General features: G+C 37.4%; 1 protein-coding gene across 1 annotated transcript; it reads left to right on the top strand.

Annotated features, from left to right (window-relative positions):
• The first annotated feature begins 27 nt into the window (after positions 1 to 27).
• On the top strand, positions 28 to 26,985 carry SGO2 (shugoshin 2). Its single transcript, XM_043445500.1, has 9 exons — positions 28 to 124; positions 6,927 to 7,061; positions 9,123 to 9,298; positions 10,310 to 10,387; positions 11,113 to 11,198; positions 14,668 to 14,891; positions 15,995 to 19,153; positions 21,394 to 21,544; positions 25,024 to 26,985. Exons 2-9 carry the CDS (start codon positions 6,929 to 6,931, stop codon positions 25,037 to 25,039), a joined length of 4,023 nt encoding a protein of 1,340 aa, XP_043301435.1. The 5' UTR covers positions 28 to 124; positions 6,927 to 6,928; the 3' UTR covers positions 25,040 to 26,985.
• The last annotated feature ends 538 nt before the right edge of the window (positions 26,986 to 27,523 follow it).

Below are 27,523 nucleotides of genomic sequence, written 5' to 3'. Positions count from 1 at the left end.
TCCTTCTCAGGACCTGATTGGCTGGTGCGGCGAACGCTAACGGTTACGGAGTTTAAACTCAAGCCGTGGCCGCGAACGCCGGGCTCCGGGAGCTGGGTGTTGGTTCCCCCACCGTGAAAAAGCGGTAAGTCAGTGACCTATGACATTTGATGTGGGTCCCCCCGTCTGGAGGTATCCATGCCTTTCCCAAGCCGAACCACTGTGCGCTGCCTTCCGAGGTCTCTGGTCAGCCGAGCCGCCCGCGGCCCACGGCCCCGCCCACTCCGGTCTCCGGATCCGCGACTTGAGCTCCGTCTCCGAGGGGCTTCTTCTTGGGAAAGGCCCTGGGTCGTATTTGAGTCGCTGCCTCTCATCCTGGGGATTTGAGCGCTCGGTTTTGTGAGGAGGCGAGCCGCCAGGCCAGCTCCTGGCAGGAAGGGATTTCTGTCCTTATGACTACTCTACTGCTTTTAGAACGATATCTAGTTCACTGTGAGCCCTCTCCTTTGGAGCGCTCCTTTAGAAGGGAGGCTGACTGACGGCGAAGGGGTAATAGAAGACTGGGAAGAGCTTAGAACTTGAACTGGGTAGGGTCTTGACGTACAGGTAGGATTTCGGTAGGCAGTAGGGACAGTGATTTTTATACATGAGGAATTCAACTCAGGAGAATTGGATGTGGAACCGAGTAGCTCCTGCTTTAAAGATAGCAGAGATGCTAGCCAGAGTAATAATACATAGGTAACGTTAGTGAGCGCTGTGTGCTATGTCCAATACTAGGCACTGTATACGCGTTGGCTCATTAAGTGCCTACAGTGAGATGCCCTTATTTACATTTTTTAAATAATGGTTTAAGTGTGGAAATTGAGAGTTGGAGATGCTAGGATCACATAGCTATGAAATATTAGAACTGGGGCACTAAATGTCAGAACTGGAAACCGTCTAACCACTATTTATAATACAGTCGGTGCTCCATCCTGGTTCTGAATCTGCTCATTCAACCAACTGAATCAGTGATGGAAAAAATTTGGGAAAATTCCAGAAAGTTCCTAAAAGCAAAGTTTGATTTTACCAATTGCTGAGCAACTATTTCAGTTCAGTTCAGTCGTTCAGTGGTGTCTGACTCTTTGCAACGAGGCTTCACTATCCATCACCAACTCCCGGAGCTTGCTCAAACTCATGTCTATCTAGTCGGTGATGCCATCCAACCATCTCAACCTCTGTAGTCCCCTTCTCCTTCTGACTTCAGTCTTTCCCAGCATCAGGGTCTTTTTCAAGGAGTCAGTTCTTTGCATCAGGAGGCCAACATATTGGATCTTCAACTTCAGCATGAGTCCTTCCAATGAATATTCAGGACTGATTTCCTTTAGGATTGACTGGTTTGAACGCCCTGCAGGCCAAGGGACTTCTCCAACATCACAGTTCAAAAGCATTAATTCTTCAGCGCTCAGCTTTCTTTTATAGTCCAACTCTCACATCCATACATGACTACTAGAAAAACCACAGCTTTGACTAGACGGACCTTTGTCAGGAAAGTAACGTCTCTGCTTTTTAATATGCTGTCTAGGTTGGTCATAGCTTTTCTTCCAAGGAACAAGCGTCTTTTGATATCATGGCTACAGTCACCATCTGCAGTGATTTTGGAGCCCAAAAATAGTCTCTCACTGTTTCCATTGTTTCCCCATCTATTTGCCATGAAGTGATGTGACCAGATGCCATGATCTTAGTTTTTTGAATGTTGAGTTTTAAACTAACTTTTTCCCTCTCCTCTTTCACTTTCATCAAGAGGCTCTTTAGTTCTTCTTTGCTTTCTGCCACAAGGAAGGTGTTATCTGCATAGTTGAGGTTATTGATATATCTCCTGGTATCTTGATTCCAGCTTGTGCTTCTTCAAGCCCAGCATTTCTCATGATGTACTCTGCATATAAGTTAAATAAGCAGGGTGACAATATACAGCCTTGATGTACTCCTTTTCCTATTTAGAACCAGTTCCATGTCCAGTTCTAACTGTTGCTTCTTGACCTGCATGCACATTTCTCAGGAGGCAGGTAAGGTGGTCTGGTATTCCCATCTCTTGAAGAATTTTCCACAGTCTGTTGTGATCCACACAGTCAAAGGCTTTGGTGTGGTCAATAAAGCAGAAATAGATGTTTTTCTGGAACTCTCTTGCTTTTTTGATGATCCAACAGATGTTGGCAATTTGATCTCTGGTTCCTCTGCCTTTTCTAAAACCAGCTTGAATATCTGGAAGTTCTCGGATGAAGTACTGTTGAAGCCTGGCTTGGAGAATTGTGAGCATTACTTTGCTAGCATGTGAGATGAGTGCAATTGTGTGGTAGTTTGAACATTCTTTGGCATTGCCTTTCTTTGGGATTGGAATGAAAACTGACCTTTTCCAGTCCTGTGGCCACTGCTGAGTTTTCCAAATTTGCTGGCATATTGAGTGCAGCACTTTCACAGCATCATCTTTTAAGATTTGAAATAGCTCAGCTGGAATTCCATCACTTCCACTAGCTTTGTTCATAGTGATGCTTCCTAAGGCCCACTTGACTTTGCACTCCAGGATGTCTGGCTCTAGGTGAGTGATCACACCTTCGTGGTTATCTGGATCATTAAGATGTCTTTTGTACAGCTCTTCTCTGTATTCTTGTCACCTCTTCCTCGTATCTTCTGCTTCTATTAGGCCCATACCATATCTGTCCTTTATTGAGCCCAACTTTGCATGAAATGTTCCCTTGGTATCTCTAATTTTCTTGACAAGATCCCTAGGCTTTCCCATTTTATAGTTTTCCTCTGTTTCTTTGCATTGATTACTGAGGAAGGCTTTCTTATCTCTCCTTGCTATTCTTTGGAACTCTGCATTCTAATGGGAATATCTTTCCTTTTCTCCTTTGCCTTTCACTTCTCTTCTTTTCTCAGCTATTTGTAAGGCCTCCTCAGACAACCATTTTGCCTTTTTGCCTTTCTTTTTCTTGGGGATGGTCTCAATCACTGCCTCCTGTACAATATCACGAACCTCTGTCCATAGTTCTTCAGGCACTCTGTCTGTCAGATCTAATCCCTTGAATTGATTTGTCACTTCCACTGTATCATCGTAAGGGATTTGATTTAGGTCATACCTGAATGGTCTAGTGGTGTTCTTTCTTTGATTTAAGTCTGAATTTGGCAATAAGGAGTTCATGGACTGAGCCACAGTCAGCTCCCAGTCTTGTTTTTGCTGACTGTACAGAGCTTCTCCATCTTTGGCTGCAAAGAATATAATCAGTCTGATTTCAGAATTGACCATCTGGTGATATCCCTGTGTAGAGTCTTCTCTTGTGTTGTTGGAAGAGGGTGTTTGCTATAGCCAGTGTGTTCTCTTGGCAAAACTCTATTAGCCTTTGCCCTGCTTCTTTCTGTACTCCAAGGCCAAATTTGCCTGTTACTCCAGGTATCTCTTGACTTCCTACTTGCATTCCAGTCCCCTATAATGAAGAGGACACCTTTTTTGGAAGTTAGTTCTAGAAGATCTTGTAGGTCATCACAGAATCGTTCAACTTCAGCTTCTTCAGCATTAGTGGTTGGGATATAGACTTGGATTACTGTGATATTGAATGGTTTGCTTTGGAAACGAACAGAGATCATTCTGTCATTTTTGAGATTGCATCCAAGGACTGCATTTCATACTGTTTTGTTGACCATGATGGCTACTCCATTTCTTCTAAGGGATTCTTGCCCACAGTGGTAGATATAATGGTCATCTAAGTTAAATTCACCCATTCCAGTCCATTTTAGTTCACTGATTCCTAAAATGTCGATATTCATTCCTGCCATCTCCTGTTTGACCACTTCTAATTTGCCTTGATTCATGGACCTAACATTCCAGGTTCCTATGCAATATTGCTCTTTACAGCATCAGACCTTACTTCCATCACCAGTCACATCCACAACTGGGTGCTGTTTTTGCTTTGACTCTGTCTCTTCATTCTTTCTGGAGTTATTTCTCCACTGATCTCCCGTTGAATATCGGGTACCTACCAACTGGGGGAGTTCATCTTTCAGTGTCCTATCTTTTTGCCTTTTCATACTGTGCATGGGGTTCTCAAGGCAAGAAAACTGAAGTGGTTTGACATTGTTTTTTCCAGTGGACCACGTTTTATCAGAACTCTCCACCATGGCCCCTCCATCTTGGGTGGCCCCATACAGCATGGGTAAGTTTCATTGAGTTAGACAAGGCTGTGGTGCATGTGATCAGATTATTTAGTTTTCTGTGATTGTGGTTGTCATTCTGTCTGCCCTCTGATGGAGAAGGATGAGAGGCTTGTCGCAGCTTTCTGATGGGAGAGACTGACTGGGGGAAACTGGGTCTTATTCTAATGTTGTGGGGCCATGCTCAGTAAATCTTTAATCCAACTTTCAATTGATGGACTGGGCTATGTTCCCTCCCTGTTACTTGACCTGAGGCCAAACCATGGTGGAGGTAATGAAGATAATGTTGACCTCCTTCAAAAGGTCCCATGCACACACTGCTACACTCAGTGCCCCAACCCTGCAGCAGGCCACCGCCAACCCACGCCTCCCCTGAGACTCCTGGACACTCATGGGCAAGTCTGGGTCAGTCTCTTGTGAGGTCACTGCCCCTTCCCCGTGGGTCCTGGTGTGCACACGGTTCTGTTTGTGCGCTCCTAGAGTCTGTCCCCAGTCCTGGGTAAGTTCTGGCAGCTCTATGGTGGGGTTAATGGAGACCTCCTCCAAGAGGGCTTATGCCACACCCAAGTCTCCTGCACCCAGAGCCCCTGCCCCCGCAGCAGGCCACTGTGACCCGTACCTCCTCAGCAGACACTCACAGTTCTATCTCAGTCTCTGTGGGGCCTCGGGTCCTGGTGCGCACCAGGTTTGAGCCCTCTGAGTGTCTCTGGTGGGTATGGGGTTTGATTCTAAATGTGATTTCACCCCTCCTGGAGAAGGAAATGGCAATCCACTCCAGTACTATTGCCTGGAAAATCCCAAGGACAGGGGAGCCTGGTAGGCTATAGTCCATGGGGTCGCAAAGAGTCAGACACGACTGAGCGACTTCACTTTCGACTTTCGACCATCTTGCTGGGGCTTCTCCTTTGCCCTTGGGTGGAGTGGTGCTCGAGCGGCAGCTACACTGGCGCTGGAGCGACTTTGAGGAGATACCCCACATCCAGGGGCAAAGGAGCAGCTATTTACATAGCGTTTATATTGCACTTACTATGATTTACAGTGTATCAGGTATTACAAGTAACATAAAGATAATATAAACTATACAGAAGGATTAATGTAGGTTATATGTAAATACTATGCCATTTTATATAAGGAACTTGAGCATTATAGATTTTGGTATCTGTGGGGTTCTGGAACAAGTACCCTGCAGGTACCAAAGAATGACTGTACCTCAATCTCTGTATGGTAAGTCACCCTGGAATGGGTACTTCAATACGGAGGACCTGAAGCTGAAGAATGCCAGGCATATGTCAGTAGCAGTTAGATCTTGTTGGCCACTGTGTCTTGAGAAGAATGGACAAGGAGGAGAAAAAGAGGATTTTAAATTATAGAAATGGGAAGAAGAGTAGATGGTGGAGAGTTTTAGATTCTGTAGATTAATAAACTGTAGTGAGGGCAGGAGTGGAAGTAGGGTTGGAAAGAAGCTATTGAAATAATTCAGGTGAGACATGTTAGTACCCGAGTCTAGGTTGATAGCAGTGGAGATACTTAAAAGTAGTCAGAGTCTAAATGAATTGTGAAGGTAGATTGGGATGTGAGGTATTTTTGACCAAAGCAGCTGGAAGGACAGAGTTGAGATGGGGAAGGCTCTGAGTTGGGCAGGCTTGGGTAGGCCGAGTTTGATGTGCTGTTTTGATTATCCAAGTGGAGTTGTGGAGTAGATAATGATATGAATCAGGGAAGTTGAGGAAAGAGTTCCAGACAGAGGACATAAATTTTGAAGTTCTTGACATCTAGGTGTTATTTTAAACCATGACTATGAATTCACTGGAAGAGTGAGGGTAGATAAAGAAATCCAAGAAGAGAACCTATTATAGCTTAGGAATCTATAAAAGAGACTAAGAAGCAGCAGCTAGTTAGCTAGAGGGAAAAAAATAACAGGAATTTGTGGTGTTCTGGTAGCCAACAAAATATCATTTTTGAGGAGGAAGGATAAATTAACCACATTTAATGCTGCTGTTAAATCAAATTAGATGAGGATTGAGAACTGACCATTAGGTTAGCAGTGTGAAGGTCATTAGAAACCTTGACAAAACTCATTTTGTTGGAACAGAGTGAAAGCCTGAGTGAAGTAGAGTTACAAGAAGATTGGAAACTGACTATAGATACTTTTTTTTTTTAAAGGAGTTTTGCTGTAAAGGCTGCAGAAAATGGAATGCATATCTGAGGATGAAGTGGGAACAATCCCCATAGGTTTAGGTATATCTCTTCTGTTCAAAACTCTAAGGTTACACTTCTTACTTTGCGTCACAGTATAGTCTGTGCCCATGTTCTATAACTGTATTCCTATGCAGCCTGATCCTGTTTTCTTTACCCAGTGTCTAGCTTAGCTCCTGGCAGGCAGCCATAATGATATAGGTTTGAGTGAAAAAACTAAAAGTCATTTACCTTTTTAGTATTCTACTTTTAAACCATTTTTTATTACATTCATACTTTCAGATTTTATATGAAGGGTTCTGCAAATACTTAAGCATGGCAACCCACTCCAGTACTCTTGCCTAGAAAATCCACTACTTGCCTGGACGGAGAAGCCTGGTAGGCTACAGTCCATGGGGTCGCAAAGAGTCGGACACGACTGAGCGACTTCACTTTCACTTTCACTTTATGTACAAAGCATATTATTTAAGTCATAATTTACTTCTTAGAGTGTATTTATCAGTTGCCCTTTTCCCCTTTATTAATTAATACTATGATTTTCTGCTTTCTTTCTTTCTTTTCTTCAGTGATGGAGTACCCAGCAATGGAAACTAGTTCACTTTTTACCTCAGGAATTAAGAAACATGTGAAAGATGGAAGAATTTCAAAGACTACTAAGTTGAATGTTTCTCTTGCTTCAAAAATAAAAACAAAAATAATAAGTAAGTGTCATTTGTCTTAAAGTACACTCATATTTTTACTTTTTTCTGGAGAATGGATATAGTATTTGGTACTTTAGCAAGTATAGAAAATGACTGTTTTATTAAATGATACCTTCTCTATTCAATCCTTCCTGTCTCTTTCAACTCCTTTTAGTTGGGGGTGCTTATGATGATTTACTGTCAGTCATGACAGCTGAATTTTCAGCAGTGAGGCTGGGGGGTGGGTGGCCCAAGGCAACTACCTCCTACACTGCAAAGAAAATACCAAAGTGACATTTCTTTTTTTTTTCAAAGTGACATTTCTAAAAAAGAACTTGAAAAAAATGATGGATTGTCCTTCTGATATGTTGTAGCATTTGGATGATGGGTAATCTAGGGGTGGCTGGACTATATAGTGTGCTGTTGGGTGATTTTATATAACCAAAGCTCATCATCAGGGCACTGAGCACTTTGGAGATGGGGTTTCATGGATTTTGGAGCTAAGATGTCGGAAGGCAAAAAAAGAAGGTGAGGGAAGCGCCCCAAAATAAATTTGCATTACTTCAGAAAATGATCTCAATGATTCATCTTCATTTTAGCCTAATTGGGGGAGGAGGATTCCTGCTGCTCTAGCACATGTAGAAGGTAATTGTGCCTTGTGAAATAGCCAAGTCTCCTGAGTATCTTTCACTCAGTTTTGATCCTTCCAAGGTCTCTAGGACCATCCTTTGTATCAAACCACTTTCTGTAGTGGCAGTTTCCTGTTCTCTTTGACAGGACCACTGCACACCCACTGTTATGAAGGAATACACTGGAGTTTGAGGAATGTAACAGGAAAATGTTATTATCCTTTAGCTTCTATAAGTCCTGAACTGGTTCTAGTCTTATTGCCCTTTGATATGTCAAAGATGACTGTCATCAGTGAGATATGTTATTGAACAGTGGCATGTAAATCAAAATTGTGAAAATATAATTATGCTTTAGGTGTACTAAGGGAACATTATGTGTAAGGTGAGCTTTACTAAGGAATTCACAATTAAATTTCTTTGCTAAAAACAGGAAAGCATTCTGAATTAAATTATATTTACATAGTGCTTGTAAAGAGAAGGGATCAAGTATAGATTGCAATAGATGCATAGAAATAAGCGGGTATTTGGGGTAGAAGTAGAAGGTCCCACAGGGTTTAGATAATCTGTCCAACATTACAGTAAGTATGCTCCCTTTCACTAGAGGTTTTGAAAAATGGACTTTGGGAGCATTAATGTGTTCAGTTCTGGTGCCATAGAAACTGACTCTAAAATTTTCACAGATTTGCCTAATTTCACAGATCCCCTAGTTTCTCTGCGATATCTTTAGTTAGAGCTTCTCTATCCTACCTCCTTGTCAAAGATAGGAAGGAAGGTAGAACAACAAGTACCAGGATTTAGTTTTTGTGACTGATCTAATTATCTGGAATGCTGGAATACTGTGTCTATGGGCTTCCCTGGTAGCTCAGCCCCTAAACAATCCACCTGCAATGCAGGAGACCCCGGTTCGATTCCTGGGTTGGGAAGTTCCCCTGGAGATGGGATAGGCTACCCACTCCAGGATTCTTGGGCTTCCCTGGTGACTCAGTCAGGAAAGAACCTGTCTGCAATGCGGGAGACCTGGGTTCGATAAATGGGTTGGGAAGATCCCCTGGAGAAGGGCGTAGCCACCTACTGCAGTATTCTCTCCTGGAGAATCCCCATGGACAGAGGAGCCTGGTGAGCTCAGCGCATGGGATTGGAAGGAGTCGGACACGACTGAGCAGCTAGGTACAGCACACGCAGCACTGTCTGTACTAGAGTCCTCTTACTCCTGACTCTATTCACAGACATGCTGCATTTCTCTCAACCTTATTCATCTTCTATCTAGCTTTTATTTCTTCAATTCCAAACTCTGGGTACATTTTTTTTTTCAAAACTACATCTGTGTTGTTATCCTCTTCTACCTTCAGCTAAAATTTACAAAGTGAAATAAGTTTTGTTTAAAATAGTTTTATTAAGAAATATGAAAATGTATTAAGATGTTCAGTATTAACTCTTACAATTTTTTTTTCAGACAATTCTTCTATTTTCAAACTTTCTTTAAAGCATAACAACAGGGCATTAGCTCAGGCTCTTAGTAGAGAGAGAGAGAATTCTCGAAGAATTACAACTGAAAAGATGCTGTTGCAAAAAGAAGTGGATAAACTGAATTTTGAGAACACATTTCTTCGTCTAAAGCTAAATAATTTGGTATGGAAACTACATTGGGTTTGAATTCTGAAACTTCTATTATTATAGAAGCTCTAAAAATGTTTTTTAAATCTGTAATTAGTATAAAAAAATTATTGAAAGATTGTGCTATGTTAATGGACAAACTGTTAATGGGTAATGAAATAGGTGTCTTGAATCTACATTCTAAATGTGTACTTGCTGCTCTGCAAACTAGTATAATACCTTGATCAACATTTGATTGCTTATCAGAAGCAAAACTTGATACATTAATGTATTTTAAGAAGATTGAATCAATATAATATGTAAAGCAGTTATCCTTTAGTTAAAAATAAATAAATTTTTAAAAATGAAAGAAAAAGAAAATTGGCATGTTGTCTCCAGTGAATTGAAAGGAGGGAAGTTCTCTTGAGTGTGTTCCCTCAATGGCAACTTTCCACTGGCTACAAACTGAGTATCAGTAGAATGAAGATAGTAGTCATTGCTTTTCCATCCAAATTCCAACTCTGTCCACAGATAGGGCAGTAAGAGCCAGTGCTCAGCTAGGTTACAACTGTAACTCTAACTCCAGAGTGAGTAGAAATTAATTTAAAATGGAAAAATGACTTACTATACTTATTGGAGGTGAAATTCCTATGACTGACAGCCTATGGTCACTTGCCACATGATGTATTACTATGAGAAGACTGAAAAATGTAGGAAGGGACTTCCCTGGTGGTCCAGTGGTTAGGACTCCACACTTCCAATGCAGGGGGTGTGAGTTCGATCCCTGGTCAGAAAATTAAGATCCCATATTCCATGTGGTGTGTCCAGAAAAAAAGCAGGAAAATTTATAGTTGATAGCTCAAAAGCATTCAAAATATATGTGTGTGTCTGTATGTATGTGTCTGTGTCTATTTCAACTACACAGTGCAGCACCTTTTTAGCTCAATGTGATCTCAGTATTTTTTAAGTCTTTTCAACTGATGGTATTCATAAAAATATAGTAAACTCAAAATTTTAAGTGATTAAAAAGGTCTTTCTTTATTTCAGAATAAGAAGCTTATAGAAATAGAAGCACTCATGAACAATAACTTGATAACTGCAATTGAAATGAGCACTCTTTCTGAGGTAAGTAGAATTTATGCTAAATAGTGTAATATTTTTTAGCATTACTGAAGATAATTGATATTAGTTACATAGCATCAAGGTTAGATTTATATCTTGAACTTTGTACAAAGGAATGGAGATAATGCTAATTTTAATTGGCTAACAGTACACTGTTATTTGATGTAATTGGTTATTAAAATTTTGTGTGAAAATTAACTTTTGATTAAAAGTAACACAAGACTAGACAGCTCAGTGGAACACAGGATTAAACAGACTCAAAAACATAAACGATTTTAGTAGAAAAGTAGTATTTCAAATTAGAGAAGAATTGGTATTTTTTAGAAGATAGACACAATTGAAAAACTCAAGGAAAAAAATAGAGGTAGATCCTAGAGCCCCATGTTGTTCAAAGATCAACTGAATATGTAGAAATATTGTGTATGCATGGGTATACATGGGTGTATGCATGGGTATACATGTGTGTATTTATTCATAGAGGTAGAATAAAGTTTAGGAGTTTATATACCAAAATATTAGTAGTGATTATCTTTGTATGGTGTGATTAAGGATGAACTGTGTTTAACCTTATCATCTTATTATTCACATTAAACTAGTGAAGGCTGAACACAAGAATTGTTCCATTACTATTAATATCCTTGTATAATTTGGTACTTTAATGACAAACACAATTTAATAAAATTAGAAATTTCATTCATTTTCATTTTCTTTGTTCTTTTCAAAAATAGTTCCATCAGAGTCCCTTTCTACCGCCAAGTAGCAAGAAGAAACGGGTTAGTAAACAGTGCAAATTGACACGTCTTCCATTTGCAAGGTAATTGCTTCACAACTTATTTAAATATTGACTTGCACACTTCTGCATGAATTGGACTTTGAGTAGTTTTTATTGGTCTGCTTCCTTGAAACAGAAAAACATTTAAAAATAAATAAAGACATACTCATCAACATTGCACCAGTGAAAGAAATGAAAGATATCATCTAATGAAATTCAGTTTTAGACTTTGAAATAATGTTCAGCTTTCCCATAGTTTCTGGAGAAGAAAGTGGCACAGGTCCAGCTTGAGTTACAGTGTTTGAATTACAGTGTTTCAGTGCCTAGATTTTCATGCAGCAGTCATTGTCTGTGTGTCTTACAGTGTTCAGGTTGCCTGTTAAGGTAGAAATGAGATGGTTTGTGGTATCTTGCTATGGTAGGTTGTGTTTCTAGGGCTCCAAGGAAACTTAACCATCAATCAAAAACCATGGTCATCTATAGAATCCTGCTATTCTTCAGTTCCTTCTTTTCCTCCAGGTCACCACTAGCCTCATGTTTTTTGCGGATATATCTGATAACTATTTCTACCTTTTCTATCTTGCATTCTACTCAGACTTTAACTTTCATCATTACTATTCACCTGACCAAAATTTCCATTTCTTGAATAATTTAATTATAATCTTAATATCCTTGCCTGGAGAATTCCATGGACAGGGGAGCCTGGAGGGCTACAGTCCATGGGATCACAGAGTTGGACATGACTGAGTGACAAACACTTTCACTTTTCACTATCTTAGTAAATACCCTATTTCAAACCTGTCACTTTTAAAGACAGTTATTGAGGTCCAGAGATGTTAAATGACTCAGTGAGTTAATAATATTGATCAGAATTGTCTTGTCTCTTTCAGACAGTGTTTGTCTGTTATATAAACTACAGGTTTAATGCATTTATTCAAGTGTACAAGGAAATACCTATGTATTGAAGTGGTATCTGTACCATAGTAAAAAAAGAAATGCTTATATCTATTGTTTCATTATATCATTCATTCCAGTTTGTGCCTTTGTTCTCTGTTTTGTACTGGTGCCACACTGCACCTGTACATTTTAATAAATTTAGTTTTAAATGGTACATTTTATTGTCTTGTAGGTGCTCAGTTCTTTTTCAAGAAAATCTTGACTGTTACTATACTTGCATTATTTCATATAAATTTATGAATTAAGTGTTAACTTTCCCTCCAGAAAATTTTTATTTTTTTTAAGTAAACTTTTGTTTGAAGTATAATACATATTTTTTTAAAGTGCAAACTTTAGAGAATGGTGAATGTTCACAGTGAACACTGTGGTATAACGAATACTCAGACCAAGAAACAGAATATTGCCCATACCTCAGATATCCTGTGCCCCTTGCCAGTCACTGCTCACCAGCCACCCCAGGATAAATGTTATACTGACTTTTTACACTGTAGATTAATTAATTTTGCCTAGCTTTGAATTTCATGTAATGAAACCATGCAAGATGCATGGTTTTTGTCTCTGACTTCCTTAGCTGAGCCTTGTGTTTGTGTGATTCATCCCTATTGTCCTGTGTAGTTGTGGATCAGTCTTTCTTACTGCTGTGTACTGTGCCGTTGCATGATTTTTCCATAATGTTTCCATCCTTCTGGTTCTTTTTATTGTTGTTAGTTTTGGTCTAAGTAATTCTGCTGTGTTTCTGCCTTTTGATTAATATATGTACACATTTTTTAGGTATATATTTAGAATTAGGTATTTTTAGGTGTATGTTTAGAATTGCTGGGTTTTTATATATTTGGCTTTGGAATAATCTGTTACACAGTTTTCTACAGGGATTATACCAAGTTATATTTCTAGCAGCAATAAATGAGAATTTTTATTGTTACGTATCTCCAACAACACTTGTTATTGTCCATCTTTTTCATTTTAGCCAGTGTATAGGTATTACACTGAAGTTTTAATTTCCTTGATAATTAATGAAGTTTAGCATCTGTTTATATGTTCATTTTCTTTCTACCAAGTTATCTTTTTTTTCAAAACAGGTTTGCAATAGTTCTTTCTATATACCATGTGTAAATCCTTTCTGCATTTCAAATGTTTTTTACCCTCTGACTTGCCTCTTCACTCTATTAATGCTATCTTTGGATGAATCCAATTTATATATGTATATCTATTTACACAAAATTTGGGACTCCCCTCTCCACTTGTCCTGTTATTTCTCTCATCACACATACTTTACAGCAGTTGTAGTTGTCCTGAATTCTGACCTTGAACTAATACTAATAAAACTAGATTTCTAACTTTTAGAAAATGTGGCACTGACTGAGGTTTGTAAGCAGTGGGAAGCTTATTCTTTTTCAAAGTGCCAACCTCTCTTCTGAGTCTAGTTGCTTTTTGTAGACTCTCCAGTGACTTCAGGTAGCTTTTTATATTTCTTCTATAATTTATATCTTTTATGTTTGATACAGTTGATTCAATAGTAACTGTTTGGCCATTACCTGAAGCAGAGCCTCAACTCTGTTTATTTTTACTAACTTGTTTCTTCAAGTGGTATAGACACTTCCTCCCAATGGTTATTCTATTAATAGTTGCCTTTAAACATTTAACAAATATTTTCTATTTATTTTTATCATCATCAGTAATTTTTAAGTATCTATAATTTGGCGTATAAGGCAAAATCTTTATCATTGGAGTCTATTACTCTTTATTCTTTGAATTCAAAACAGTCATTTTGTCTAATTGGGGCTTCCCAGGTGGTGCTAGTGGTACAGAACCTGCCGGCCAATACAGGAGACATAAGAGACACAGGTTTGATCCCTGCATCTGGAGGAGGGCATGGCAACCCACCCCAGGATTTTTGCCTGAAGAATGCCGTGGACAGGGAAGCCTGGCAAGCTACAGTCCGTAGGGTTGCAAAGAGTCAAACGCAGCTGAAGGGACTTAGCATGCACACACGCACATACTCTTTGTTCTTTGAATTCAAAACAGTCATTTTGTCTAATTATTTCTGTAGCTTTCTGTATTCCTCCCCCCGCCCTCCATAGATTTAATTATTCTAGGAATATGGCTTTAGTTTATATGGATACCTTTTGGAAACAGCAAATTTTATAGCACACAAAACTTTACATACTATTGTATAGGAAGAGTTTGGGGTTTTCCATAGAATTAATTACAGGAAAATTGTAAATATTATACATGAATATTTGTAAGTATATTTGAACTTTATTCATTTTATTAGTATTATTATCCAAATAGCTCAACCAGGGATTATATCATTTATCTCTTTTTGGAACCACTGGAGAAAAGAGGATAAGAAGCATTCCTGTTTTATTCCAAGTTCTGTTCTATTAGAAACTACCTATTGCCTGCTAATTGCCTTCATTGAACGCAAAATGGTACCAGAGTGGGTTTGTGGTTGGCTCGTAAATAAATGGAATATAGAAACAATTATCCAAGTAATTTTCTAAATAGTTCTTATAAAATACAAAATTACCCATTCATTCTTACTTGCCCTTAGGGTTCCAGTAACTTCAGATGATGATGATGAAGAAAAAGAGAAAATACAGTGTGATGACAGCACCATATCAAAGACATCATCTGATAGTCCCTCTTTGGTATCAGCAAGACCAGTATCAACTCAGAATACTTTGAGATCGCTATTCATTAAAGAAAATGATCAGAATGTTTGTAGTGTAAATGATTCAGAACATATTTCTTCTATTGTTGATATACTTCCCAAAGGTGAGAGATTTTTAAAGTTCATTTTGAGTATCAGTATTAAATAGTTAACATTCATCAGATTTTCTTCTTGAGGGCTATCATGTATAAACAGTTAATACGTTAGATTTCTTATGTTACAGATCTACTAACTTATACCATTTAAAATTTCTGGTGAAAACTTAATTTAAAAGTAAATGCTGACAAATGTGAGGTCCACAGTGGCTAATACTATTACTTTGGAAACAGTATTTGGAAATGAGCTGGCCTAAAGAGCTTTTTGTGGTATCTTAGCTTATAAATTAAAAGTATGTTATTTAGTTACATCCTTTCCTTTTCATAGATATGAAAATTGAGACTTTAGATAGGTGTAGTGACTTTTTCAAGATCATAACCAATACTGGTAAAGCAAAAACTTGAGCCTGGGTAATGGTTGAGCAAGGAAAAATGGTGACACATATTTTAATGGTTTTTAAAGTAATAATCCTGTGATGTAGTCTGGGTTATATATTTGACATGAAAGTGAAAGAAAGTGAAAGTGAAGTCGCTCAGTCATGTCCGACTCTTTGCGACCCCGTGGACTATAGCCTACCAGGCTCCTCCGTCCATGGGATTTTCCAGGCAGGAGTACTGGAGTGGGTTGCCACTTCCTTAGAATTTCAGATTGGCATATGGAACCATAACTATATTGAATTTGGAGTCTGAATTATTTTCCATTCTAAAAATGTATGTGAGTGTGTGTATATAATTTTATAAATTTTAGCTTCTTGCTAATAACATGTTGACAGTAAGCCTTATTGGAGTTATCACTGTTATTTGGGTTCATTTGCTGGCCTCCTCCCACTTAGAAACTTACATTAATAATGTTCATGGTTTTATTGCTGGCTATTCTCCACTCTACTCTTGAGGCCAAGGCAGAGTGAATTCCCAGTACATATTTTCTGTAGATAGGAATGTAAAATCTGACTTATGACTACTCCAGTCAGTTCTACTTTATTTTTTATCAGCATAGATTCTTCATAATGTAAGTTCTCTAAACAGAATGCGTTGTCAGAAATCCTTTCTCTGAAAGTAATAAATTACTTGTTACTACTTATTTCTGAATTTTGTTTCTCTTGATTTTATAGAAAACCATTCCCACTCAGACCAAAGTTCTAGGAGCTCTCTAACAAGTGAGAAGAAAAATGCCCAGGCGATCAGCCACAAAAAAGAGAAGTCATCTCCTAGTAATGTGACTAAAAGGAAAAAACGTGTTTCATCTTGGGAGTCAGATAATCCTGCAGACACTCCCTGTGTAACAGATTTAGATCAACAACAGGTTTCAAGTCCAGTATTAAATTGGAATAATGAGATAAAAGATTACACTAATGAAACAAATACTACAATGCAGAGAAACATATTGTACCTTCCTGCCTCATCTGAATCTGCAAGTGAACCTCTTACAAAAGGCATGAATCCACTTCAGGGTAATGATGACTCTCAGTTGCAGAAAACTGTGTATGATGATGACATGGATTTAACTGCTAGTGAAGTCAGCAAAATTGTTACAGTTTCAACAGGCACTAAGAAGAAAAGAAAGAAAAATCCAGATGATTGTGGAATGAAAACTTTCAGAAAAGTGAAAGATCCAAGCTCTGAAAAAAAGAGAGAAAGATCAAAGAGACAACGTAAAAATAGTTCAGGTGCGAATATTGAGGAAAAAATTGAAAGTGGACCAGAAAGAAGATCTGTTGACCTGGATGGTGAAGGGGATTCAAGAGATCCAAATTTTATCTTCAGTAATGAACAGATGACTCAGTTGAACATGCTGAAGAAAATAACCCTTCCTAATGGCTTTGATCAGGGTGACAAACAAAGTATGCAGTGTAACAAAAAGAAAAGAATTCATGTAACAGAGGAGCAAGAGGAAACATACTCTTTCTCCCAAAGTTCAGATAAATTCCCACAGGATGGTAAATTTGATTTGGGTCCAAGTTCTCTAGCTTATAAGAATAGTAAAGCTTCTAGACAGACATTTGTGATTCATAAGTTAGAAAAAGATAACTTATTCTCAAACCAAAAGGTTCAAGAAACCACCTCTGAAAACCTAGGTGTCACAAATGAATTTCAAACAGCTTATCTTTCCAACAAAGGTAATGCAAAGTTATGTGATGATGAGACCCAAAATATGTTTGATTTGAAAAAGCATGTCACTGATACACAACCCACTCAGCAAAATGAATCAAAAATAAATAAGAAGGTTTGGCAGAAAATAAATCGGAAAACAGAAATAATTTCTAAAATGAACCAAATACTTGGGGACGATACTAAAGATGTGCAAGGCCCAGAAAAAGGTAACTTTTCCTTCCAAACCCGAGAGGATAAAGAAACCATCTCTAGAAATCTGGATGTTTCAAATGAGTTTCAGAAATCTGTTCTTTCCACTGTCAGTAATGGAAACCTGTGTGATTGTAAAACCCAGAATGTGTTGGGTTTGCAAAAGAAAATCACCGACGCATACCCTGTGCAGCAAAATGAATCAAGAATTAATAAGACTCTTAGGCAGAAAGTAAATCGGAAGACAGAAATAATTTCCACAGTGAATCATTTAGATAACACGAGTGAGTACTGCCCAGAAAAGGGTAAAGAAATCATCCCTGAAAACCTAGTGGACACACGTGAGTTTCAAACACCCACTCTTTCTTCCAAAGACGGTAGAGACCTATATGATTGTGACACTCAGAATGTTTTGGGGGTGAAAATGTATGTTCATGATATACAACCTGCTTGTCAGAATGAATCAAAAATAGATAAGCCTAGGCAAAAGGTATGTCGGAAGACAGAAATCATTTCTGAAGTCAACCAAATATATAAGAGTGATGACAAAGGCAGGCTTGACCCAGAAAAAGGTAACTTACTTTCTCTAAACCAAAAAGATAAGGAAACCATCCCTGAAAACCTGGAAGACACCAATGAGTTTCAGATAGTTGACCCTCCCTCTGGAGTTAATAGGAACCTATGTGATTATGAGACTCAAAACCTTTTAGGGGTGAAAAAGCGTGTTACTGATACTGGGAAGCAAAAGGAATCAAAAATAAATAAGAGACTCGGGCAGAAAGTAAGTCGGAAGACAGAAATAATTTTGGAAATGAACAGAAAAAATGAGTTTAACAATAAAGGTATATGTGACTCAGAAAAAGGTGACTTCTCCCTAACCCCAAATAATGAAGAAACCATTTCTGAAAACCTAAAAGTCACACATGAATTTCAGACAGTTTATCTTTCCACCAAAGATGATGGACATTTATATGATTATAAGACCCAGAATATGTTGGATTTGACAAAGCATGTCACTGATAAGCAACCTACTCAGCAGAATGAATCAAAAATAAATAAGAACCTTAAGCAGAAGCAGAAAGTAAATCGGAAGACAGAAATAATTTCTGAAATGTGCCAGATATATGAGGATAATGGTAAAGATGTGCATGGCCAAGAAAGCTATACAAAAAATCTTGATTTTAAAATAAATAAACAAAGACCTGAAGGCCAAGCTGTTATTAGTGGATACTGTATGGAAATCAACAGTGATGAGAAAGAAAATTATGATGAAATTTCAAATCCTTATAAACCAATTAAAAAGCATGGGAAAGAATCAGACAAGGCAAAGAACATTTTGGCAAAAAGTGACAACATGCCTGTTTTGCAGTTGACAGGTCCTTCACAGATGTCTGTCTTAGAACCAGGTTTAAAACATATTACTGATGAGGCAGATTCTGACCCTGGAGACCACGTGGAACCACATAGGAGTCCGAGGCTAAGCACTAAAACTCTGAATAGAAAGAGAGAGATCCACGTTGCGGAGGTGACGAAGGAAGGAGAGTGCCAGGTCAAAAAAGTAAATAAGATGACATCCAAATCAAAGAAAAAGAAGACCTTCGAAGATGCTTCTCTGGATAGGCGTGAACTAATGGAGGTGATATCCGACACCATTCAGGAAATGTCAGTTGAACCTGAGTACACTGTTAAGGGGAAAAAGTTGGAAAATGTGGAAACTGTCAAAATTAAACCAGACTTTTACACAAAAATGTTGATATCTTTATCTCAAATGTATTCACCTAGCAGACAGGATTCTTCCCTTAACAGTGTTCTTGAGGGTTCAGTACCTTTGAGTATTTCTTCTAATAAAAATCTGAAAGAAAATTTTGCCCCAGAGAGCTCGCCCATCTTTCAAGTAAGTGATGAGGTACATGAGAAGATGAAAGACATGAAATTTGAAGTCAACCAGAGAACACAAAGATCAGAAATAGGTAGGTCCATACCTGAAGTGATGAAGTTTTAAAATTGTGTATATATATATATATATATATATATATATATATATTCATTTAGCCAGTAAAGCATTTCCTATTATAACTGATTTTTATGGAATTTTAAAATAATGTGTAAGTATGTAGCCTGATCTATAGAAGCAATATGGAGGAATTTAAAGAAAGCTTAATACTTTAAGAAGGTAACAATGAGAGTGGCTTGGACATTCATGTATTTGGCCTTTAGCACAAAGTTGTCTGATGATGACACTGGACAGATGATTTCCTTTTTCATATTTTTGAAGGAAATTGAGTGTTTTAAATGTGGCAGCAGAGCATAAGATGGTTAGACACCATCATCAACTCAATGGAGATATATATATATATACCTGCTATATGTTAGTCACTCCGTTGTGTCCAACCCCATGGACCTATAGCGCATCAGCCTCCTCTGCACCAGCCTCCTCTGTCCATGGAATTCTCCAGGCAGGAATATTGGAGTGGGTTGCCATTTCCTTCTGCAGGGGATCTTTCCAACCCAGAGATCAAACCACAGTCTCCTGCATTGCAGGCAGATTCTTTACCATCTAAGCCAATTGAACAAACTCCAGGAGATAATGGAGGACTGAGCAGCCTGGCGTGCTGCAGTCCATGGGGTCATAAAGAGTTGGACACGACTTAGCAACTGAACAACAACAATAATGAACTGCCCTAGTTTGATTTTACCAAAGACAGTTGCAGATTTCTTAAGGATGGGACTGTCTCCAACAGCATATATTTAGTATGATCAAAACATTATTCTAGGGACTTTACTGGTGGTCTGGTGGTTAAGATTCCACAGATGCACTGCAGGGTGCACAGGTTTCATCTCCAGTCAGGGAACTATCTTACATGGCACTAGGCAAAGCCAAAAAAAAAAAAAAATTAATCTAGGTATTTTAGAGGATTAAAAGTTAAGAATACCACATCCCTTTCCTCATCCGTGTATGGAAAAGTACAGTGTTTAAGCATGGCAAATGCTTTAATAAAAGCACACATATGAAGGGATGTAATGATGGGGAATAGTTTTGGCTAGAGAAACCTGCAGAGGCGTCATCAAACAGATAGCACTTTAGGCCCTGAAAGGATAGATAGGATTTTTAGGTTTAGTGTTTCTTTCCTATTTTCTCCAGTTACTAAAATAATGCTCATTGCAGAAAATTAAAAGTAGAGAATCAGAAAATAGGAGGAAAAACAATCACCCAGAAGAACGGCAGTCAACATTTTGCCACATGCATGCAGATGTGAATCTATGCATTTTAAAATATATATTTGAAATCAAACTATATATAACATTACTTACCTCACTTTTTCCTCTTAACATTAACGTTTTTATGTTATTAAGGACTTCCCTGATAGCTCAGTTTGTAAAGAATTTGCCTGCAATGCAGGAGACCCTGGTTTGATTCCTGGGTTGGGAAGATCTGCTGGAGAAGGGATAGGCCACCCACTCCAGTATTCTTGGGCTTCCCTTGTGGCTCAGCTGGTGAAGAATCTGCCCGCAATGCGGGAGACCTGGGTTTGATCCCTGGGTTGGGAAGATCCCCTGGAGAAGGGAAACGCTACCCACTCCAGTAGTCTGGCCTGGAGAATTCCAGGGACTGTATAGTCCATGGGGTCACAAAGAGTCGGACAGGACTGAGCAAGTTTCACTTTCTTTTGTTATTGGAAATGTTGCAATATTAGACAATTCCTGTATCAATTACAGTTTTCTACCAGAAGTGTAACATTTCAATAGATGTATGTAGAACACTAGGATTTTTATGGATAAGACTGTTCCAGGTGAAAGGAATACTGACTCAAAAGAGGTGCAAAGGTCTCGAGTTGCAGGACATTGTAGAGATTGGTAAGCTGTCTTTCACCTGTTTCTCATGTTGCCTTTCATAGTGTGAGCAGTCATCGACATCGAATTGAATCATAAAGAATTTCTATCAGCCTAAATGATTTTAGTATAAAAACATTACAGGCTACTACTTTGATAGTTTGTTTTAAATAGTAAGTTTCTTCCTCTCATTATTGCTAGGAAAAAAAACCTGATTTACAGATAATTTCAGTGCTACTTTTATAAAGTTCAAAGTTATAACTTGATTAAGTTGAAACATTTGATACCAATCATTTATAAACCAGTAAATATCCTATATATATTCCAATATCTCTATATAGACTATTAAAAATATTTTTGAAAACAATACTCTTTTCAGGTGTTAGAATGCTACAAGACTTGACAAATACCAGTTTTGTTTCAAATACCGCTGCTAAATTTGAAAACAAGGTAGATCATCTATCTTCAGAGCTGCCAAGCCGAAGAAGAAGGTGTACTCCTATCTGTTTAAAGGAGCCAAGTCTCAAAGGGTGAGTATTTCAATGACATAAAAGTGATTTCAGTGTGGCGCTATAAAATACATGCTTTTAAAAGGATTCCTGCCTGTATTTGAACAGTTTTGAGTATGAATGACGTACATTATTGCTGACATGTAATACCCATAGTATGATGTGGGTAAGATTTGAAGAAATGCCTTCTTTTATTTTAACAGGCTTAAACATTTTTTGTTGCCTATAATTTGCAAACCCCTCGTTATTTGTTACCTCTCTTTATTTTCTACCTTGTCTTTAGAAGAATTCAGAGTTGGTTTATATGTCCTTTAGTCTCAAAGTGTAACACCCCTTTTTTTTTTAAACCTCAAACATACCCTCAAAGAGAGGGAAAAGTATTCCCCCCACACCCGCCATTTATCCATCCCTGAGCTTTGAGAATTATCAATATTTTACTATATTTACTTTTACCATCTGTTTTCTGTTGTAGTGTCTTTAAAGCATATCCCTAATATTGAGTCATTTAATTCCTAAAACACTTCTGTATATACATATATAGAAAATAAGAACTTAATAAAACTGGACAACAGTAATCACAACTAGAAAAATTATCAATAATTCTTCACTGTCATCTAATAGCAAATCCCTATTCCCATTTCCTTGATTATCTCAAAAATGTCCAAATGCCTTTTACATATGTTTAATTCAAAAATCCTATTTTTTCCAAGGATAAATAGCTATTTCAGAGAACCTGATGACATTTGGGATGGTATTTTTAAAAGGACAGAAATATCCTCAAATTTTCTCTTTAAATTGTCTCAGTATTTGCTTCTTTATAAAATTAAAGGCATTGATTGTTTTAATATGTATTTTAAAAAAATAACCAGCAGATGTCAGCAGTGTAAGAGAGTGTGCAAGAGAAGCCAGTCGAAAATGAAGGCCAAGGGCTTTTCTAAACAGCTTTTTTGAGCTATAGTTCACATACCATATATTTCGTCCATTTAAAGTGTACAGGTCAGTGGTTTTTCAGTAGATTCACAGACATGTACACCATCACCACAGTCAATTTAAGAACACTTCATTTCAGAAAGAAACCCATGTCCTTTAGCTGTCATTGCTGTATCCCTCAGCCCTAGACAACCAACTGATCACCTAATTCTTATCTCTATAGATAAGCCATTTCATATGAATGAAATCATACAATATGTGGTCTTTGTGACAGGTCTCTTTCACTGAGCATAATGTTTTCAAGACTCATTCCTGATGAACATGTATAAGTAGTATTTCATTCCTTTCTATGACTGAATAAAATATTCTATTGAAAATACACCACATTTTACTTATCCATTTGTCTGTTGATGGTAATTTACTTGTTTCCACTTTTTGGCTGTTATAAATAATGCTGCTGCAAACATTTGTGAGCTTTTGTGTGTATATGTTTTCATTTCTCTTGGGTATATGCCTAGTTATGGAATTGCTGAGTCATATGGTGTGTGTGTGCACACTTACATTGTCGTGTCCAACTCTTTGGACTGTAGCCCACCAGGCTCCTCTGTCCATGGATTCTTCAGGCAAGAATACTAGAGTGGGTTGCCATTTCCTTCTCCAGGGGATCTTCCCAGCCCAGGGATCAGACCTGCATCTCTTGTGTCTCCTGCATTGCAGGCAGATTCTTTTACTCACTGAGCCATCGTGCTTGTTTGAGGAACTGCTAGATGGTTTTCCAAAGCTGCAGAGAAGTGTCACTTCTTTCATCCCTACTACCCTATTCCCATTACTCCTGCTTTCTACCCTATTTTTATTACCTCCTGTGGATAACCAGTTCCTTTTGTTTCTAGGTTGTGTATTTCTTTTGCACAAATAAGCAAATATGTGTATATCCTCTTTTTTCTTGCATAAGGTAGTAAGTATACCTAGCTGCTTTGGGGAGCTTTGCTTCTTATCATTTCATTCCAGAAATCACTCCATATCAATTTGGAGAGATTTTTCTCATTCCTGTTTACAGCTAGGTAATACTTAATAAATTCTTTTAAAAGAGCTACCTATTCTAAACTAAATATAATAAAATGCTCTTATGAATTAGTGTTCTATTTTAGTTTAGATCTACTGGGCATGCAGATTGTCTGGGAATCAGTTTAGTTGGTAAATTTTTTAAAAGCAAATAACACAATGTACATCAGGATAAATGCTAAGAATGACAACAATCCAGTTGCCACTTTTTCTTTTTGGACTGAGAGTGGCATGCAGCAGGCATATCATAGCTTTTGATAGGCCCCCAGTGAGAGTAAATCCTGATGAAAACTGCTCACAATGTGTTATGGAGTGGTCATCATAGGCACTGAGGATAGGGGCAGTTATCAGGAAGGTGATACAAATATTTTTTAAAGTCTTTATCTCTTAAGTCCCAAAGAACTGAACATAACAAAGGGGATATTTTTAATACTAAAAGCCCTAATCCACAAAGAATATATAATAGTTGTAATATTATATACCAAATAGCATAACAACTACTTTCATGAAGCAGAAACTATAGGAGATACATAGAGACAGAAATACATGAATAAATTTTTATATACTATTCAATATAAAGCAAATAAAGTGGGCAAAAAATTAGTAAGGAGATGGAGATCTAAACAACATAATTAGTAGGGTAAATCTTACAGTTTACATATCAAACTCCACACTCTGAAAAGAGAGAATACATATTCCTCTTAAGTGTTCACGGCCCAATTACAAAAGCATATCTAACACCATGTTATGAAAAACATAAACCCACCAAGTAAGGTGTATTCCAGGAATGCAAAGTTGGTTTAATATTAGAAAACTTATCATCATATACCATATTAATAAAGCTTATGATTTTTTTCATAGATACTGAAAAAGCCTTTGACAAAATTCAGTACTCACTCATGATTAAAATACTCAATAGACATTGAGGATACTTTCATAAAATGATGAATTGTACTTGCATACCTTAACCTTAAAGCCAGTATCTTGTTTAATGGGGAGACAACAGAGGTATTTACACTTAAGTTAAGAACAAGTCAAGAATGTCCGCTATTCCTGTTACTAATTCAACAAGGGATTGATGAATTCAATTCAAATTAGTGGTCACTTCTTGGGAGATGAGAGGGCTTTGATTTTGTCTCCCAGAAAGGAGCACACCAGGGGCTTGTGAGATGAGGTAAGAGTTTATTTCTTAACCTGGATGTTGGTGTATCAGCATTTGACTGGTTTTAAATTGTACATTTTCATATATTCTTATATGTATGCTACAGTTCATAATTAAAAGGAAATATATGGTAAAACATGTAATGTATAAAATCTGGATTGATTAATTTCTCTAAAACCTCATCTGTAATTCCCCCGATCATAGACTATTTAAATATGTGACGCAGCTTGTGGTTTGAGGAATCTGCATTTTATTTTTATGATGCAGCAATTTTCCTTTCCATACTTTGCAGCAAAAGCATTAGCTTTAGGTGGTTGTTAAATCTTCCTTTTTTTCTACTTTGCAGGAAGATGAGAAGATGAGGTGAATTTATACATTCTGGTTTTCCTGAATTCTCAAACCATAGCAATTCAAAACAGGGATCTAACTAGGATCAAGAAGATGAAAAGCATGATGAAAAGTTCTGGTTTTTGTTTTTTTTTTTTTCCATCTCTTGCCTTTTTGTAGAGTGTTTATTCTTATGTATAGGTAATATGCATAAAATAACTATTTTGTAATATTAAGCACTTTAAGTTATTTTGGTCACCTTATAACTTATCTTCCTCCTCATATAATCTCCTTTCAACCAAACAACCTTTAACTAAACAATAACTATTAACCTTTTAACCAAATAAAATGTATTATAAATACTTTGCACTGGTTATCTTGTTATACACCAAAACTACCTTGTTTTGTTTTATTTTGTTTTAAAAACCATTCAGTAAATGTGAACACCTGTAAGATTTTAAAACTCACCTTCTGCCCTGGCCAGTTTTCTCTCACCTTTCATTCTTCAGCTTTCAAAATTACTTGTTTACTGTCAGCTGCTGTATTACTTCCATTATACGTAATCTGATGACTTGGTTGAGTGGGTTTCTCTCTCAGGTGCTTTTGAATTTGGTTTTTGTAACTTTAAAGATCACTTATTATTCCAATATTAAAAAGTAGTAAATCCTATTCATACCTGAGATTAACAAACATAGCTTACTGTATTGAAATGATTAGTAAAAATCTATTCTGCCTAGATGGAAAAGCTTTCTTATATCCAGCAACTAAATATCCAGCAACTAAACGAGTAGGCCCAAGAAATCTGCATTTTGTTTAACAAACACCTCAGATAATTCTGGGGCAGACTGGCCTAGGACCAAACTTTGAAAAACAGTTGTGAGACTACAGAGTCCCACAGAAGAACTTACTCATTTACCAACAGTATCTGTTGAATGGAGGCTAGATGTTTTATTAAAGGAATAATTTACACTGCTTTAGGGTTTGGCACCCTGACAGTTTTTCCTTTCCTGTACTATTATTACTTAAGGCTTTGAATCTCTGTCATTATCTGGTATTTGGTTTCCTAGTGTTTCTATTTTTTCCTCCTTTCCATGAGGTTTGTCTTTTTTTTTTTGTTCCCATGCAAATTATTTTTCATTGTATGTATCAGACTTAAAATCTTTTATTGGAACTCAGTCACATTAAAAAAGTTTTCCTGTTCCCAGATTTAAGAAAGACATTTACCCATGGTTTCATTTCGTTTTGACGTTTAAATTTCTGATTCATGTGGATTTTGTTTTATGGTAAAATATGAACACAATTTTTTACCTTTTCCCAAAGGATTGCCCATTAATTAAAAAATCCATGTTTTCCACTACTGATTTGAAGTGCCACATTTTTCAATGTTGTATTTCCATATACACTTAAACTTATTTCTCAATTTTCTGTTCCCTCTACTAGTTTATGTCTTTTTATGCCCCTCTATCGTTGTCTTTATAGGGACTTTAAGGGAGTTTCAAAACTTCCCTCATGGAGGTTTTCCATATTTCTTAATGCCTTGGCATTCTTTTTTCCTGGTAATACATATAAATGGAATCTGTGAGTCTCTTTTCTAATCGATTATCACTTGTATATATGAAGATTATTGATTTCTGTATGTTAATTGCTAACTGTTATTATTTATACTATTTTCCAGATATATATATTCTGAAAACCAGGCTATCTTTCCTCCTCCTTTCTCTCCAATTCTTAGGCCTCTCACTGCTTTCTCTTATGTAACTGCATGGCTGCTACCTTATATTTAGTGTAAAATAGCAGTGAGAATGGTGGATATCATTGTCTTGTTCCTGATTTTCATAGGAATGCCTCTGGCTTTACCCCATTAAGTAAGATGCTATGGAATAAGCTGGTTGTGTATGCTTATAATCACATTAAAATATTACCTATCAATTACTATTTTATTCAGTGCTTTTTTAATAAATTATGAATGAGTGTCAGATGACTTTTGGTGTTGATGGAGACTGTATTAGTTATGGTTCAGCCAAGACCAAAACTACAGTTATCAATTGTTGATCATATTCTAGAGATCAGAATAAGACCTGAGCAGACAAAAGGGGCTAGTGGTGTATAATAGAGGAAGTCACTATGGGAAGCACCCACCATCTCTGGGGCTGAGGGAATATAAAGAAAAGAATGGAATTATTGAAACTTAAAGACTTAGAGGAAGAGTTCCAGGACTGTAGAGGGAAGGTGTTCAACAGATAACCTACCTTAGAAAAATGTATATGTGTATCTTTATTAGGGTATACTCTAAAAATTGTTCAGTTCAGTCGCTCAGTCGTGTCCAACTCTCTGCGACCCCATGAATCTCAGCACGCCAGGCCTCCCTGTCCATCACCAACTCCCAGAGTCCACTCAAACTCATGTCCATCGAGTCGGTGATGCCATCCAGCCGTCTCATCCTCTGTCACCCTCTTCTCCTGCCCCCAATCCCTTCCAGCATCAATCTTAAACTTTTATTCACTAATCTTATTGCTGTC

This window comes from Cervus canadensis, chromosome 24 (assembly GCF_019320065.1).
Source record: "Cervus canadensis isolate Bull #8, Minnesota chromosome 24, ASM1932006v1, whole genome shotgun sequence".
Classification (NCBI taxonomy): Eukaryota; Metazoa; Chordata; class Mammalia; order Artiodactyla; family Cervidae; genus Cervus; species Cervus canadensis.
This window is presented reverse-complemented; position numbering and strand designations above follow the sequence as displayed.